This window comes from Lagenorhynchus albirostris, chromosome 17 (genome assembly GCF_949774975.1).
Source record: "Lagenorhynchus albirostris chromosome 17, mLagAlb1.1, whole genome shotgun sequence".
NCBI lineage: Eukaryota > Metazoa > Chordata > Mammalia > Artiodactyla > Delphinidae > Lagenorhynchus > Lagenorhynchus albirostris.
In genome coordinates, this window is record NC_083111.1 from 71531443 (window position 1) to 71549327 (window position 17885).

Consider the following 17885-nt stretch of genomic DNA (forward strand, 5'->3'; position numbering starts at 1 on the left):
TACATGAACCGATCATAATCAGCCATGATCTTAATAACACAAAAATCTAAATAACCCAGGAGACCTTGGATTAGTTCCCACATATGGGAAAGGATGTGCTATAGAGCTGGAGAGAAATTCTACCAAGCTGTTTCCCATAGTAGGACCCTTTAAGCTGCAAAAAATCAGAAATTTCCTTATGGAAGTCAAAATTTGTTGAGGAAAATGGTAAAATGGTCTAAATAAATTGAACACCTGGTTGAACAGGATGATAGGAAGATTATGCTATAATCTCATAGTCTACCAAGCTGCTTTACTTATGAAACGTATAAATTTAGCAGTATGAACATAAAATACTGTAAATAACTTCCAGTATCAGTAACTGTCTTTCTCACTAGGCAAGTCACAATGACAAAACTTTCAACTTACCTAACCTCTGAGAAAACTCATAAAATTTCTTTAATTTGCCTACTAGTGGAACAACTGCACCCCATGCCTTCTCTTGCAACTTCTCATCTGCTGGATGCTGGATGGCCTTCGAAATCCAAAGAATAAAAATAGTTAGATTTTTTAAAAATCACAACAGTATTATTTTTACATTAAAATATAGGTTTTGGCAAACACAGGAAACCCTGGTATAGTCCATGAAATTCAGAATAATGGACCCAGAAATGCTGAGAGTGGCCTTCTCAACTCCATGGATACTTTAAACCTATTATAATACATTCTTCCTTATTCTTGCAATGGATATGGAGAGATGGAATAAAAAATGACACAATGTATGTTTGTTAGGTATATTACGCCTTGATACTTTTTAGAGCCACAAAAAGAAACCAAAATGTTTCCAATATCACAGACAAGCTTTCTTAGAAATTCTGTTTTAAGGATTATTTTCGTAGAATAAAAGGAAACCAAAAAAGGCAGGCAATAATGAAATAAGACCCAATCTGGGAATAGGCTAATAAACTTTCAATAATTCAAATTCCAGGGTCCAAACTAGTTTTTAAAAAGTTACCAAACACTTGAAAACCTAAATCAGCCTGAAAAATGTGATTCAGAAATTGTCACTTATCCCCTCCCTGTAACTAAAACTCTATTTTGGAATCTAAGTTTTTTTAGGTTTTCCTGAGTGAGGTGAAAAACTAGTTTCAAATGTGAAAGGGGAGAAAATAAAACATAATCTAGAGACTAAAATAAACATGAATATGCTCTTTCTCTGCCCAGTCTTCCAAGCCATCAGGCAATCATTTGTAAATATAGAGGTTATTCCCAAAGAAATATATTTTCTTGCTTTCATCTTCCTTTTGCTTACAGATGCCTTTCTTCACCGTTTTTCCACACCTTGGTTTGCTTTCTCTAACATCTTCAAATGAGCTAAACACACCATCTGAAAGGTGAAACGCATAACCAACGCCTGTTTGTAACATATCAGCAATCTAAATGGCACACTTAGATTCTCCCAAGACACTAGTACTCTGACTCCATCCATACAAAACCAAAAAATAAGACAGCAAAATAAAACTGAAGCCAGACAGATTTAGAAGATGCTTCAAATAAATTAGCTACAAACTAAATAAATGGGCTATACATTGTTTAAGCAATTTGCTTTATAAGCTTGCCATTGTATTCAAATTTTCTTGATTTTTTTATATAAACAAATAGGAGTCTGAAATGGATCCCACTTATATGACTATCTAGAAATATTGTAATGTTAAAGAAAACCAGACATTACAACATGTAACAATCCTTATTTCACATTGTATTAATGTGACTATTTCAAAGGGACTGTGATATTATCTTGATGTATATGAAAATATCCTTTTAGCCTCAAGTCCAGTCTCAATGGTTTCATATCAAGTAGTAAAAATTTGTTTATTACTTGGGAAATAAGCAAATAGATAGAATTTTAAAATTTATTTTCTTCTCCTCAGAAGTCTATCCAACCTTTCTTGCAAGGATCTAAAAATGATTTTCTAAATATCGGCTCATTCTCATAATATTAAAGTGCTCCAGCAAGTGTCAACCATTTTCATAACTGAATAGAGTTAACTATTTCCTTGGCCCTGCCTTGCCTGGATTTAGAACTGAAGACACTGTCTGCTCTTTTATGACAACATTTTATGGTTCTCCTTATAATTCTGATTTTTTCTCCTCTCAGATCAGTTTTACTCCTGTTAGATAACATTTCTGGTACAGCACCCATCATAGCCCAACATGAAAAAGAGCACTTAAGTAAAATGTCAATGGTGAGGTTGTCATGGAGCAAATATTATAACTTTCATTTTCAAAAATGTTAAAGCTGTTATGGATACATCAAAACATTAGGGAAAGTTCTTATTTCCCTCTCTAGTGGTTTATTCTAGAGAGTAAGCTTTGTTTATTTAATAGATTATATCTTAAATCACATTTTATTCAATTTTAGAGTCATGTTTAATAAAGTACTATTTAAACAAATACATATATAATCCACATCATTAGCACAGTAATAACTGTAAACTCTCAGTCTATGTTCTATGTGTCAGCTTCTATGTGTCTTTGCTGATGGATTATCTAACTTTATCCTCAAAACGACTCTATGAATTGCTTCTACATTTTTTCTACGATGAATAAGGTGGCCATAAAGGTTTTTACATTTCCCTCCCTCTTGAATGATAGCCTTTTGGAGAATATTTTCTAAAATTAAGTATCTGATAGAAGAGTATAAATAATTTTACAGATCTAATTTTATACCTTGCCAAACTGACCTCCAAAAAGATACCATTCTACAATACCACTTGCATTAAGACTACCTGTTTCTTCATAAACCAACCAATATGAAACTTTTAATACTTTATTACTGTATGCAGTAAAACTTCTTGACAGTGATGGGCATTTATTGTAAACCTGAATATTTTTCTATTGTGTATTTTCTCATAGGTAGAATGGTTGTTCTACTAAGTCAATTAAGTCTTCACATTGACCTATGGCAGTTTTGGTAGTTATATCTGTTCTTTATGTATTTGGTATATACTCAGCTTTTATATGTTTAGGGAACTTGAAATTCACAGAAATGGTTACATGCCTTCATTTACTGAAATATTAAGGTTTTACTCAAGCTAATAATATTGGCAAGATTAATCTAAAGCTCTTGCATTTATTTCTTCAACAGTTACTAACTGCATACTAAGCACTATACTAGATGCTGATAACACAAAAATAAGTAAGAAACCAAGTTCACCCTCCTCAAGCTAGCAGTACAGCAGTGGAGATACAGACATCATATATCAGTGGTTTAAAACAAAGTGATGGCCACCATAAAAAACATGTGCAAGGTGCTGTGGCAAAAGAGTACAGGGAAGTAGAAGATTATTGGGATTTGAAGGAAGGAAAAGAAAAAAAGAAGGGCATATTCCAGACAAAAACAAAGGCAAGTAACTGCACCTACGTAAGACATTCAGGAAACAAGCAGTCCAGTGCAGGAGAGGTAAAACATGGAATTCACATTATCTATAACTTCCCTGCTAACGATACGACCAACTGCTAATCTAAACTAGACTCCATGGAACCATTTAACTCCTCCTTCTCCTTTACATTAAACATCCAGTCAATCACCCAAACCTGTGGCCCCTCAGTCCAAAACACTTAGTGACTCAGTGTCTTCAGGTGTGTGCACTTATTTCTTCCTTTACTAGTACTCCAAATGTCACTACAGGAATCAGGTTCCATATGGTCTGTAAACCCAAGAGATCAATCCTTGAAAACCTCTGCACTATTAGTTACAGAGAAGAATAACAGAGACAGAAGGGCAGGAAAAAATGAAGCAACAAAGTGTGAGCTATGCCTTCAAGAAATGTAATGAGAAAAAGAGAGATAAGGTCCAGAGGCCAGGGAGTTTCTTTGGGTAGTATAGGACACTTGCGTATATGTGTACATGTGCTGGGAAGGAGTCAATAAAAGAAAAAAGAAAGAAAATGTAATTAAGAGAAGGAAATTAAAAGAGTAAAGTTCGGGCTTCCCTGGTGGCGCAGTGGTTGAGAGTCTGCCTGCCGATGCAGGGGACACGGGTTCGTGCCCCAGTCCGGGAAGATCCCACATGTCGCGGAGCAGCTGGGCCCGTGAGCCATGGCCGCTGAGCCTGCGCGTCCGGAGCCTGTGCTCCGCAACGGGAGAGGCCACAACAGTGAGAGGCCCACATACCGCAAAAAAAAAAAAAAAAAAAAAAAAAGAGTAAAGTTCCAGAGGAGGGTGGAGAACAAAGGTAGAGAAGTTAGTCTTGGTAAGAAGTAGGGACAGCTTCTTCTGAAAAAAAACAAAAAACAAAAAAAACAGAAGAAATAGAAAAAAAGATGGATGGAAACCTGGTTAAGTTCAGAGGTTTGGGAGAAGAAAGCTGAGGGAGACCACACCAAACATTTGCTCTGTGGTATCAAGTCATCAGACAGAGCTGAGGGGGTCCAGATCACAAGGATGGTTTCAGCTTTCTCCTAGGAAGCTTAGGAGGAGCAGAAAAACAGACTGGCAGGACAAAAAGAAGCCACAGAAAGTCTCATGTTCTCCCCTCCAAAAACAATATAAATAGCCACCATGGATACTGTAAATTTCAGATGTGAGAATAAACCAAAAAAATAAACTTTTCTTTAATATATATAAATTACATATTTATAGAACCTTGTTTTCCTTTTACCCTTGTATCACTGCAACCACTTTTGAAATAATGCAAGTGATCTTCCTTTAAACAGAATATTTAATATGCAAACAGACAATAAAGTATAGAAAATAATAGAGATTAAAAAGAGGGACATAGTAATTTTTAGTTTATTGGAAAATGTATAAACATGCTTTACCTCTCGTATTTCATGGCCAGCTCCTCTATATGACTGCAAGTCCTCCAAGATGCCTTCTGCATCTTTTAGTACTACATTCACCTGATTATAAATTTCCTTCTCAGACTCTGTAGGCTGGGCATCTAAATAGCAGGAAAGCACAAGAAAATTTAGAGTCACATGATTTTTTTTTTTTAGTACATGTATAATAACTCTAAGCATTGATTAATCTGATTTTCTAAAGATGACTAACATTTTGTCCAGTGCTAACTTTGCACTTCTTAGAAAAGACTGACAATTTTTCCATAGTTCTACATTTGAATAACTATCCTCAAGTTTGTAAATATCACAAAGAAGCAAGGGAACACCAAACATTACTATTTATTTTAAGTTACAAATCATGACGTGGTATATTAAACAAACAAGGATTATAATTCAAAAATTTTAATTGTGAGTGTTAATAATCACTGTTTCTACTATATGCATCACTAACAGTAATGACTGTAAATGTATGAGTAATGATCTATTTTAATGCAACAGAAATGAAAGGCCTATTAATACATCTTGCTCATCTACGGTTTAAGACATAAACTATTTTCCTATAAAGTTCATTTTAATGACTGAGTTTTGATATAAAAAAATTAGAAACTAAAAAAAAAAGTTTTTAGATGCTCCCTTTTTCTAAAGACCTTTATATTCTGTACCAATGAACTTCTCTGCTGATGAACAAAAGGTCCAGATTCCTGTGCAGAGAAGTTCGAACTATGAAACTGCTCCAGAATCACTAGGCTACTAAAAACTAGATACTTTAAGATACAATAGTATCACTGAAATTTTGAAATACTAAAGCAAAAACCGAGTTCCTATACACTTGGGACTGAGAGGAAAAATGGAGAATTATACTTATAAAAAACATAATCAGGAACACAAACATATGGGCATTTCTACTACCTGTGGTGTTAGCCACAAAACTTAGGTTAATAGATGAATAATTCTGGATTTCTGTTAAGACTCGAGGTGACAAAAATCCTGTTTTCAATACCTTGGTCACTTGTTTCTCTAAGGATAAATCTTTTTTATTCAATACATTTGATTCTTTTTTTGGGTGGGGAGGGGAGAATTGGCCGCTTTGTGACGAAATGAGTTTTTCATAAATCTTTCCAACTAGACTATATCCAACACTGCAGATAAGGCATAAAGCATTTAAAATAATAAACATTATGATTACCATAATGTTTTAGAGAGCAACTTTGATGTCAGAATTCCTCCATGCTAAAATTTTCTCTTACTCTGGAGGTAGGGGAGGCAGACCAAATTTATAACATGAATTAAGAACATTTCTGATAAATCTCTTGTTCACCAATCATATAAAACTAGTACCTAGAATTTTCTGCACATATTCCACCTCCCCATAAGTACACAATGATCTATTTATTCCTTTCCTTAGAAAAATTTTACAAACTTAGTTCACACGTGAAACTAGGAGTCCAGATGCCTAAAACCTGTAACTTTATTTTGCGCTTGGGGCAAGTCATAATTCAATTCCATTTATTAAACCTGCCAACTAGTCAAAAATATACCATTTATATTTTTTAAATCAACAAGTACAGTATCAATTTCAACATACTTAAGACATTACTACAGCAACAATAAGTAACATTCACATGCAAAGCCAACTCAAGAATTTGTGTTTTCATATCTGTTCCCTTATTTTTCAAATTTACTTTCAGAAATCATGTATTTTTTTTAATGAAAATGTTATGACAAAATAATTACACAAGGAGTCAACTGAAAAATTAAAAAGACCCTGTCTGTGTCCAAAGCTATAAAGGTATTACTAGGAGGAAATACTGATATTATAGCTAAATGATTTTTTAAAAATCAGAGTTTGTCATTTGGCAGTAGTATTTTTTCACATTTAGCCAGACCATGTTCTCCAAAGTCACAGTTAGACACACACTAAAAAAAAAAAAAAAGGTACACCTCATAACTTTTATACTTACACCAGATGCAGTAGAGAAAAATAGTTTCACATGCAAAAACAGCAGTTTTATACTTTTCATATGGAATTGTGAAACTACGGACATAACATCAATAGTAGACACATATCATAGTTTGAATTCATGAAGTGGGAATTCATGACAAAGGACAATATTTTGACTATTATATAGTAAAAGATATTTGTGAAGTTTGAAAATACTAAACTATGTATTTTGGATGTGGTGACTAGCTGTTAACAGAAAAATATGACACTGAGAATTACATACAAAAGAAACATTATCAGATAGATTTAAATAGACCTTGGAAGTAGTTAATAATTATTAAAGATTTAATAAATACCAAGAAATTTAAAAATAAAGGAGAAGATTCCAGTTTCCCCTAAGGGTGGAAAAAGTACCCAGCACCACACTGATTAAACATTTTTTAGACTGTCACAGGAAAGTCACATTTATAATTTTGAAAGCTGCTGAAGACTGCTGTAGAGATGAAGACAAACAGAAAATAGCAGACAGGTAAAGCACTACTTTACTGATAGCAAGTCATGCAAAAGGGTGAAATACTAGGGAGGGGAAAGGACTCCATAAAATAAAACACTTTTTTCCAAAAATGGTATCATATAATACAACCAAGACTTGTCACTTTGATTTTTCATAGCAAAAAATGAAAACTTTTATTACTTGAGGAAAAACACGTCACTTAGCCAGCTAACAGACGGCCATCCAATTGATTGCAAAATGTATCTACTATACTACTGAGAGTAACCACAGTGATTACTCATCAAGCTTAGTTTTAAAAGCTGTTCAAGGGAAATTACAGCATATTTCAGTTGCTCGTACTATTTGAAGGTAAAATTAATTTTTTTAATAAATTCACACCAGTTTCCTACAGAAGAGTCACTGAAAATAATTGCTAAAATTGAAGCTGTTATGATACAAAAGGAGGCAAAGGATCAGCTATGAAAGGAAAAAAATTAAAAGACACGTAGAAATTGTAATTGTGATAAGGGGTCTGTCTGCTTTAATCTTGCATTCATTCATTAAATATTTACAGTATATCAATCACCACAAGTCTCATCGAGGCAGGGACCTCAATGTAGAGTACATACCACTGTATAGTATATAAACTCAGTACCTAGTAGATTTTCCATAATAAATATTTATTGAATGAATGAGAAGGTACAGAGATATAAATATACCTCCAGCATGTGTTAAAGAAGGCTATTATGCATTTTTAACTCTAAATAAATATAATCCTACATCATTTTAGAAAAATAAATATAAGAAAATGCCACCAGAAATTTCCAAGTATGGGGAAAAAGCAATTGAAAATACACAAAAATAAAATGGAAAAACAAAGTTAGACTAAAAGGGTGGGTATTATCAATATTTTTTGTAAATGGGGGGTAAGGGGAACAGGCAACACAAAAGACACAAGAATTAGAAGAAATGCATGACTAAGTGGAAAGGCACTATAACAAAGAATCAAAGGAAGTAAGATTCATTTCTCACTTACAAATGACCACCTATATTTACTCTCCTATTTTGGCCTACCTGGAGATAACTAAATCAAGGTTAACTAATGAATACTGAACTTCTATGATTACAGAGGACTATGCTAAGGTTGGGAGGGGACATAAATATAAAAGTTCCTCTTCTCCCAAGAAACACTCTAGTGAACTAATAGATATAGTAGTTACTCAGGCTAAAGATCTGTCATTAGAATGACCTATAAATTAACAATGTCATTATAAAGTAAGAAATTTCAAGAACTAGAAGAGGTTGTACAGGCCCCAATTCAGTGCTTTTAATATGCTGTCATTAGCATAACTGCTGCCGAACTGTATGGGCCAATTCTGGACTTACATATGAGTATTAATTAAACCACTATTCTTAAAATCATATAGGTACAATCTGCTTTCAGAAAAAGACCCTCTTTCTAGTACATCGAGTAGATAATGATATGTTTCACTGAACACAGAATGTCATTTCACGCCTTAAGGCTTTTTTACATGTTGTTCCTTCTTTCTACAACATACTGCACTAAATCAGCCTGAAACATTCTAATTCACCCTTCACAACCCAACTCAAATATCACCATCAGAAAGTCTTCCATGCCCAATCTACTCACAGCTAGGTGAAGTTAATCCCCTTCCTGAACTACACCTTGAATGATGTAAATTATGTAAATAATTAGTTTGCATTTCTATCTATTCTAATGATTTGTATTTCTCTCTATTCTACTGAATTGAGAACTCCCCAAAGGCAAGGGTTGAATTTTAGTTATCTTTGCATCCCCAGTACCTACTGGCTGGCATACAGGAGGCAGGCTGAACTGAAGTGAAAAACAGTATGTGTGTGTGCAAGCACGTAAATTAAGGGATAATGATTAAAGACCGTCTTCATTTGGAAACTACAGGATTCCATTAAATCATACTTTAAAATTACCAGAATAGTTAATTTTTATACAGCTTGATGCAAAACGCCAGTACATCTGTCTGTATGGAACCATGGACATGGATTGAGCTAGATTTAACCAATCAGAATGATGGAAACAGTAAAGCTAAATTATTCTGGTAACCTAGATATTACTGTTCATCTAGAAATAATGTAGTACTAATACTCTATTTAATAAAAGAATATGACTTTATCCTTAGTAATCATAATGAACTGGCAAATCAACTGTGTTGGCAATTCTGAATCTGGTACAAAACAGGTTAAAGAAAGGAAGTTTCAAGGGGTCACTATAGTACCCTAATGATAAAATACACTTTTACAAGTGCATATTTCCAAAAAGATGACAAATATTCAAATGGATGACAGATAAAATTGATTAAGAGAACTCTGATGTTAGATTCAAAAGAAAACATTTAAAAATGTAACTAAGAATTAACAAGGGACAAACTCTGGCCTAGTCTGCAGTTTGTTTTCACTAAATTTCATTTACAGTATACCAGTAAGTGTCAAACCAAAAGTTCTACATTGGCTGATATAAGCAACAAATATTTAATTTACATCTGCCTTTAAGACGTTAACACTTTATATATAGTTCTTCATTGTTGGTTATTATTGTTCTTGTTAGCAATTTTTACCTTTTCCTGCTACTAAATTAGCTATTTAAAATTTAAGGATAATGATCTAAACTCCCAAAGATTAGAAAACCAAGACCCAATAATATTTTTTAAACTACAGTAAATTCATGCTTTTCACTTGACCACAACATAATGCTAGGTTTATAAAAAGATCAAGTGCCAAGTCTTGAACAAGATCTTGACTATATCAAAGCCAAGATTCTGCAAACGTAAGGAACTTGAGACAAAGAGTAAAAAGGAGACAGAATAGCAGGAAAATATACAACAGCAAGTTTGAAACAGATGCAAATAAACTAAAATACAGCTCTAATGTAAGTTGCCTCATCTGAAAGAATAATCTTCAAGTCAGCAATCTGCTCAACATCCCCAAGCTGATTAAAATTCATGCTAAACATGCATTTAAAACAGCACTGTTAAATTGTTGAGAAGGGTCAAGAAAACTACTACTCGGTAACATTGTCCCCTAAAAACCAAACAATATGGTCCTGATATTGACATTACTACTCTTTGCTGGCCTGCACACAGTACCCAAACTGTAACGGAACATTAATAGGAATGTAATAAAAGTAGAAAAATATCAGAGACCAAAAATTATCCCATCAAATGGAGATAAGCTATAAATTAATGTGCTCATATGAACTGTCCTGGTTTAAAGAAAAAAATATATAAATTATTCATAATAGAATGAATTGTATAATATCACATAAACTAAACTGAAGTTGATGGGAAAATGTAATGTCTCTCTGTGGATTTATTTTAAGAGATTTATTTGTTTTAAAAATCAGAAAAGGTCTTAAATTTTAAGTATTTAAAAATCTGTTCAAATGTTTTAATCTCAGATGAAAATGTGGGGTGGGGGGAGCGGGTCACATGATTTATAACCTAAAAGCTCTCTCTTCACCCTTTCCTAACAATTTTCTAATGATGAGTTAAAATAGCAAGATTCACACTGAAACACCAATTTAATATCATTGTTCCCAATTTGACAACCAGACAAGCTAAAGCAACACTGACAGCCAAAAAAGCAAAAGCTTTTCAACATGCACAGGGGTCAATGACACTTACCTGCCACTCTTAGACCATATTATAATAGGTCATGCAACATAAAACAAACAGAAGGCAAATTACTTAAAGGTCTGTGAACCCATTATTTTTCTTTTTAGAGTTAGAAAAAAAATGAATTCCTGAAATAAATACATATAATGAATTTAACTTTTCAAATTAATTATCTGCAAAGATTAAATAATTAAGGTTCACACTTACCTTTTAATATTATGCCCAAATTACTGAGCTCTGAATGGCCTTCATGAACAGATTTTGTATTCAAAGTATTTCAATAGGTACACAGAGTAACTGAAACCAAGTCAATTTTTCTCAACTGCAATAAAATTTTCCCCAAATATTGCTTCTAGTTAACAAAGCTTGAAGTAGCATTTGTCCTTTCCACCAAAATTTTTCATAAAAATGTTTTCAGAGAATCTCAAATATTTTCATTAGAGATCTCAAATTATAAAATAATGTCCAACTAAGAGATATGAGTCTCTTACAAAAGTTCAAAAACATTTTATCACAATTTAATCTATAAAATATGACTTCCAGTTCTAGAAGGCACCAGAAATTTTACTCAAACAATTCATAGCTCAGTCATGCAAAGCAAAAGTTAAAAAGATGGCAAAGTGGAAACATTCATTTAGTGCAAGACAAACGCAGTCTACTGCAGGCAAAGAAAAATAGATATAAAATCATCTTCTCACTTTCAAAATCAAGGAAAAAATTTGGCCCCTGCTCAAGGTCTGTGCATGTCAAAACTTTAAGAAGATTCCCCATGTTAAGGTACCTGTCAAGACAAGAATGAGAAAAGAGAAAATATCCCTTTATAAAAAAGAACATCTGAAATTTACTTAAAAAACCAAAAAAAACAAAAAACAGTAACAGGGAAAATGTTCATTAGGCCATGAATTCGTCCTTCAGGTTACCCAGACTGTGCTCTGGAAGACAGCAAACCGGGTTCTCAAGGTGCTGATATGTAGGACCTAGAGGTGAAATGTAGTTTTCCTGTACACAATGGCACAACTGTTGCTCTAATTCTTCTTAAAATTCTCCCAAGTTTCATTAATGGCCTTATAATGAAAAATTCTTTAAGTATTCCAATAGTGCTAGTATTCTGAAAAAGAAATTTCTGATCAAGAATTATTCACATGTAATCTTGTTTAATATTGCACTGAAACAACAATTTATTTCAAAGCCAAATATTAAGAGTTTTGGCCACAGCTCACCTTTGCATTTCACCTTAAAATAGCAGAATATTAAACTACTTCCTGTATGCCGTTAAATAAAGCATGTATTTCTAAGCAAATTTGGATTCTCAATAATTTGTGGAGGTTACTTAAAGTACTGTTTCTGGATATGCAGCACAACTCTGATTTGTCATAAAAATTATCATAAGATTATAAGCAAACAGATTGTTGGGCATAGTCACTAAGGCATACTATTAGAATGTTCATCATAAGGCTACTTGCTTCATGGACTAATGAAAGGACAGCACTGGCTACAGACTCAACATGATTTCAGCAAATGAAAAACTAAATTATACATATGATGGTGATGCTTGCCTACGATTAAGAAAAAAGTCATGCAAACTTTGTTTGATCCCCATACTTTATTAACAGATAGTCTGGCTGGCCTTCACTGTGGTGTGAGTATAATTAATCTTTCACCTTTACCATTATGCACCAGCCGTGAAGGGCTAAGAGACTTACTTTCAAAGTCCAAGAAAAAATGTGCTGCATTGTGGTCTATGTCCCTGGTTAGCACCTTAATGAGATTACCCATGCCAGCAAACCTAAAAATAAAAATGGCAACATCATTTAGTTCCAGTAAAAAAGTTTTTAAGCAGAGGCCTGGGATTCGGCAAAGGCTGGCTTGCTCATAATTACCAACAGGTGCAGGCTTTATATGCTTCTGGCGTTGAAAATTTGGAACAACAAAAGCACATTTGGCTCTGAGTTTATAGCTCTTGTCCCTCTTTTCCACATATCAAAAAAGTTACATAAGGCAAAACTGGCAAAAAGATTAGATTTTTACATATAACTTGCAATATTTACATTTGATTAATATCTATGCTATAAAATGTTTGAGGCATATATTCTTTAAAATGTTTGAGGCATATATTCTCAACTGAAATTAACATCAAAAATAGATTTCTCAACTAAGTAAATATTGAGACCATTATTCTTAAATAATAGGGATATTGTCCTTCTTGCAGAATCAAATCCTATTGGGAATACATGGAAAACAGTACTCAAACCACACTTAAAGACTGAAGGGAGATATCAATTAATGACCCATTTTTTAAATTTTACCACACATAAACCAGTATTTCTTACATTTTCTATACTCCTAAGAATAATCAAACTTTTTGTTATTTAACCCACAGATTGATTATTCAACAATATCAACTATATACAAAGTATGTAACTTAGAAGTTAACACAGCAAACAAACACAAAGGGAGCCAGCAATTATTACAACTTCATAAATTTGCAGAGAAAAATAATGCGATGGTATAAATCTTGCCCAAGAATTTGCCATGACTCAGTGAGGATGAAGGTGGAAGGAGGGGGTCAGGAACGTCCAGGAAACCAGATTCAAACCTTGTAGTTGCAGTAACTATAGGAAAGGCAGACTATGGTGTCACAGGCATCCCATACCCTCCCCTCCCCCAATCTCCATACTTTTTCTCCAAATATGGAACTACTGGTAAATGTAAATGAAACAAAATACAAAAGTAACAATATTTTTATCAATGAAAAAGAACACCTTATTGCTCACCCCTATTACAAGAAATCTGAAAAGAGCACTCTGGCCAGCTGTGCTGTGCCCCCTTCCTCCACCTACTCTCTGGACAATGGCATATGTTCCTCACTTTAAGCTTCGCAAAGAGGAAATAACAGTATATGTATAACAGTTATTTGCTTTAGAGATCAAAATCTGATGGACTGACACATACTTCTTAGAAATGTTAAAAGCAAACTAATTTATTCACAAATATGGTTAATACGAAGGATCCCCTCTTTTAAAATGATGCCCCCTATGGGAGAGGTAGGGATCTATGTTATTTTTGATATTAAAATCCCTATCACACAGAATTCACAGGAAAGATTCTGTCCAATGTATGACACAGATGGACTACGTGAGATTAAAACTAAAAGGGAAATATTTCATCTTAATTATCTTTTACACTGTAAAGTTTAATAATACCAAACTTTTATATATATAAGGAAAATACAACCATTTTTCCAAAATCATCACATCCAAATAATTACCTTAAATTGTTACTAAATCTATTTAATAAATTATTTTAGGAACATTTGGAAAAAAATATTTCACAGCTTCAATTTTCAAAAGCTTTCAAATATATACGGAGTATCTGTTTCCAAACATACATAAATTCTCTCACTAACAAGAACCAAGAGCAATATACAAAGAATTACCTAGTGGTATCAAAACTTCAACCACAGATGTAAAATCAGTATGAGAGAGGACTGTAATTGTCTTTAAGAGGAAAAGGCAGCACACCATTTGGTGTTAAAAGAGTTTAGACTATGGAATCAAACCAAAATTCCAACTCTAGCTAAATAGCTGTTTGTCCTTGAGGATGGTAGTCAACCTCTCTGGGACTCATTTTCTTCCTCAGTAAAACACACATTTCATTGTAACCATCTTAAATAAAGGGTTATTATGAGAGTTCAATGAGATTAAACACTGACTTATTATTAGCACAGTGTATGGCACACAGAAAGCATTCAATAAAAATGCTGCCTGTTGTTATAACCACAAAATAACTTTAAAAAAATAATAATGGCTCTACTTCTTTTAACACAAACCACAGTCTTCAATCTGTCAATGAATTTCAATGTTACAAATCAGAGTAAATCACAAAACCTACTTTTAGCTCACTGTTGTCAAGAATATTGCTAAAATGCTGTCCTAAAATTAGTCCTATGAGACCTTCATCAGGTACAGGAGAGAGGGAGAAGGGACAGATTTAAGTTTCCTTACCTTTGTACTTGTACGCACACAGTTGATCCTCGGGGAAAATACTGAAACTATCGAAGTCTGTCTGCTCCGTTTTTCTACATCTACTTCTGCAAATTCCTTCCATTATTTAGTCCTTCTTTCGAGGCATCCCAGCCTAATGTGACCCCAACACCCCTCACCCTGCATCATACTTGGTCCTGACATACTCACTCTTCACAAGTACTCAAAGATTCGGAATTTTTTAATCTCTTCATCCCAAACAGTGACTCTTAGCTAGAAAATGGCCCAGTTTATCTAGTACAGGTTTCTCAACCTCAGCTCTATTAACATTTGGGGCTGGGTAATTCTTTTGTTGAGAGGGGTCCGTCTCACACTGTTAAGGTCTTCAGCAGCATCCTGGGCCTCTACACACTAGATGCCGTAGTAACCCACCACACAAGTTGTGACAACCAGAAATGATTCTGGATGGTGGCAAATGTCTCCTAGGGGGCAAACCCTACAGCACACAGGAAAGATGCTGTGCAGGCAACCCACATCATGCGTGTCTCCGAACAAAAACTCATGGAATTTTTCGAAGGTCTGAAAACAGTTCATTATAATATTATCAGTTGTCATATCTTTTTATAGGAAAAAACAAAAAAATTAAAACCATATCCCTGCTGTCTTGCATAGTTTAACTCTTCAGTCAAAAACCAAACCAAACCAAAAAACCTCTCCATCCCCTCAGTGTGACTGATTTCAATGAATATGACATAATGGCTACTTGGCAGTTCTGCAAGGTACCAGACTGCCTGGGTTCAAACCCCCCAGCTCTGCCACTTTCAAGCTCTGGGACTTTAGTCAATTGTCCTAACTTCTCCATTCCTCAGTTTTCTCATCTACAAAATGTGTATAATAATAATATCCACTGCAGAGGGTTCATAAAATCATTAAACGGGTTAACACAAGCAAAACATTTAGCATCATGCCTGGCAAAGTGTTTGCTGCTCTCGCTCTGGCTGTTTTTAGAGTGACCTGACTGGCCCACAGGATCTGTCCCCGGTAGCAGAACCTGCGGATGTGAGGCTTTGGAGCGTGTGGCAGCTGTATTTCCTGCCCTGGAGGAAGCCAGTCTGTCACAAAAGAATGAAGCCAACACGCAGTGGAGAGCCACAGAAAGCGCCCACAAGTCCTTAATTTCTGATTCTATTTGTTCCCAAGTTTCAGCTGCCATTTACCTCAGCTGAGTTTAGATTTTCCTCTGGTTTTAACATATCCTGGTTTCTTTCAATTTCCCTTTTACCTTTTTAGTTGAGTTGGGCTTCTGTCATTTGCATCTAAAAGAGTTCTGACTAATATGATTTCTAAATTTCAGATGAATAAATAAATCTGATCCAAAGGATATAAAAGATTTTTCAGAGTATATAAAACTTGGTCCAAAATACTGATATACTTTAGAGGCACTATTTCAAGGTAAATAATAAAAATTACAACTTAGGATAATAAACTGTCATCCGATCTGAATTTAGGAGGGAAAAACTAAAGAATTTTCTTTCGACGTACTTTTTATTGTAATCCTTGGATTTAAACTAAATATTATAAATATTTACTAAATAAGCTAAGAAGAAATTTGATACACAGAAGTCAGATATAGTGTACTTCGAGTGTTTGCAATATTTTCCACGTATTTTTGTGACTACGAGCTCTCACGTTATGTGTTTGTTTCGAAGTTGGAGGCTTATCTGGAAAGGAACATGCTCTTCCTGGCCGGTAGTCTGTGGAATGTATTTCTGAGCTCACGAAAAGCATTTAATAAATACATTAGACCATTTTCCCATAAAACATTTGAAAAGAAGTTTCCTTAACTAGAATAATAGAAGCCACTAGAAACACAACTATATGGTACCATTAATATGTTACTTCATCTCTCTTTCTAGAAAATTCCTAAGAGATGCTGTTACTTCATCTACTCTTTGGGGCTCAGGGGGGTTTTATAATACTGTCTCCTATGCCTGGAATGCCACTTCCAAGGGCTCTCCCACGGCTGGCTTCTGTTCACCCTTCAGGCCTCACCTCAAATGCCCCTCTTCAGAGAGGTTTTGTCTGCCAACCTCACCAACAGTAGTTGCGCCTAACGCAATCTAAGTGACTATGTTTGTTTAGTGTCAGTTTTCTTCACAGCCTATTTATAAATTTAATAAATACTTCTTGGTGGGGGAAGAAGGAAGAAAACCTCATAAACATACTGACAAGATTCACCATAAACCACGGTTTCTTAAACTCGGCACTATTAACATGCGGACCATAATTCCTTGTCGCGGGGCTGTCCCGTACATTGTGGGATGCTTGGCAGCATCCCAGGCTGCTACCCCTTAGACACCTGGTATCACCCCACACCCGGCTGTGACCACCAACGTTTCGAGATATCGCCAGATACTCCCTAGGGGCCAAAACTGCCCCCAGTTAAGAACCACTGCTTTCAACGTGTGACCACAGACATGAAGCGCACTCTCAGGTTAGCCTAGCAACCCTACTCCTACCTGCAGTCACTCTTCTTCCCCCTCCACCAGCTGACCATTCCCCAAGGCTTTTTAAAAAAATCTCCTCAAGTCTCAATCTATCTTCCATCCTCACATGAAGAAATGACCTCCCTAGATCTTTTACCCGCAAAAACCAAGAAAAGGAAACACCTACTATCCTTTCTACCCCCCTTTCTTCATCAGTAACAACTCACTTTACCTCTGCACCTGTTCCTGATAGACAACCTTTCCTCAGGGCACCCGTTCTCCTATTCTCTATATGAAAAGCAAAGCTTCACGTCCCTTCTCCGACCACATCGTCCTGCCCGTCCTCTTTATAGCAACCTGTCAAATGAGCTGTCTGTAGTTATGTCTTCCTACTTTTCCTCTTCTCATTGTCTCAACTCATTCCAATCTGGCTTTTACACCCACCACTACGATGAAGCTGGTCCCTGTCAAGCTCACGGAAACCTTCATC

General features: G+C 34.8%; 1 protein-coding gene across 4 annotated transcripts in view; it reads right to left on the reverse strand.

The window, feature by feature from the left end:
- CYRIB (CYFIP related Rac1 interactor B) overlaps positions 1-17885 on the reverse strand; it is a 154763-nt gene that overhangs the window by 19247 nt on the left and 117631 nt on the right. For all 4 annotated transcript variants that reach the window (XM_060127682.1, XM_060127684.1, XM_060127681.1 and 1 more), the window contains 3 exons: positions 11625-11707; positions 4803-4924; positions 409-514 (listed from right to left, as the gene is read on the reverse strand). In XM_060127682.1, the coding sequence (XP_059983665.1) occupies positions 409-514; positions 4803-4924; positions 11625-11697 (301 nt within the window). In that variant the 5' untranslated portion in view covers positions 11698-11707. The remainder of the gene's footprint in view (positions 1-408; positions 515-4802; positions 4925-11624; positions 11708-17885) is intronic.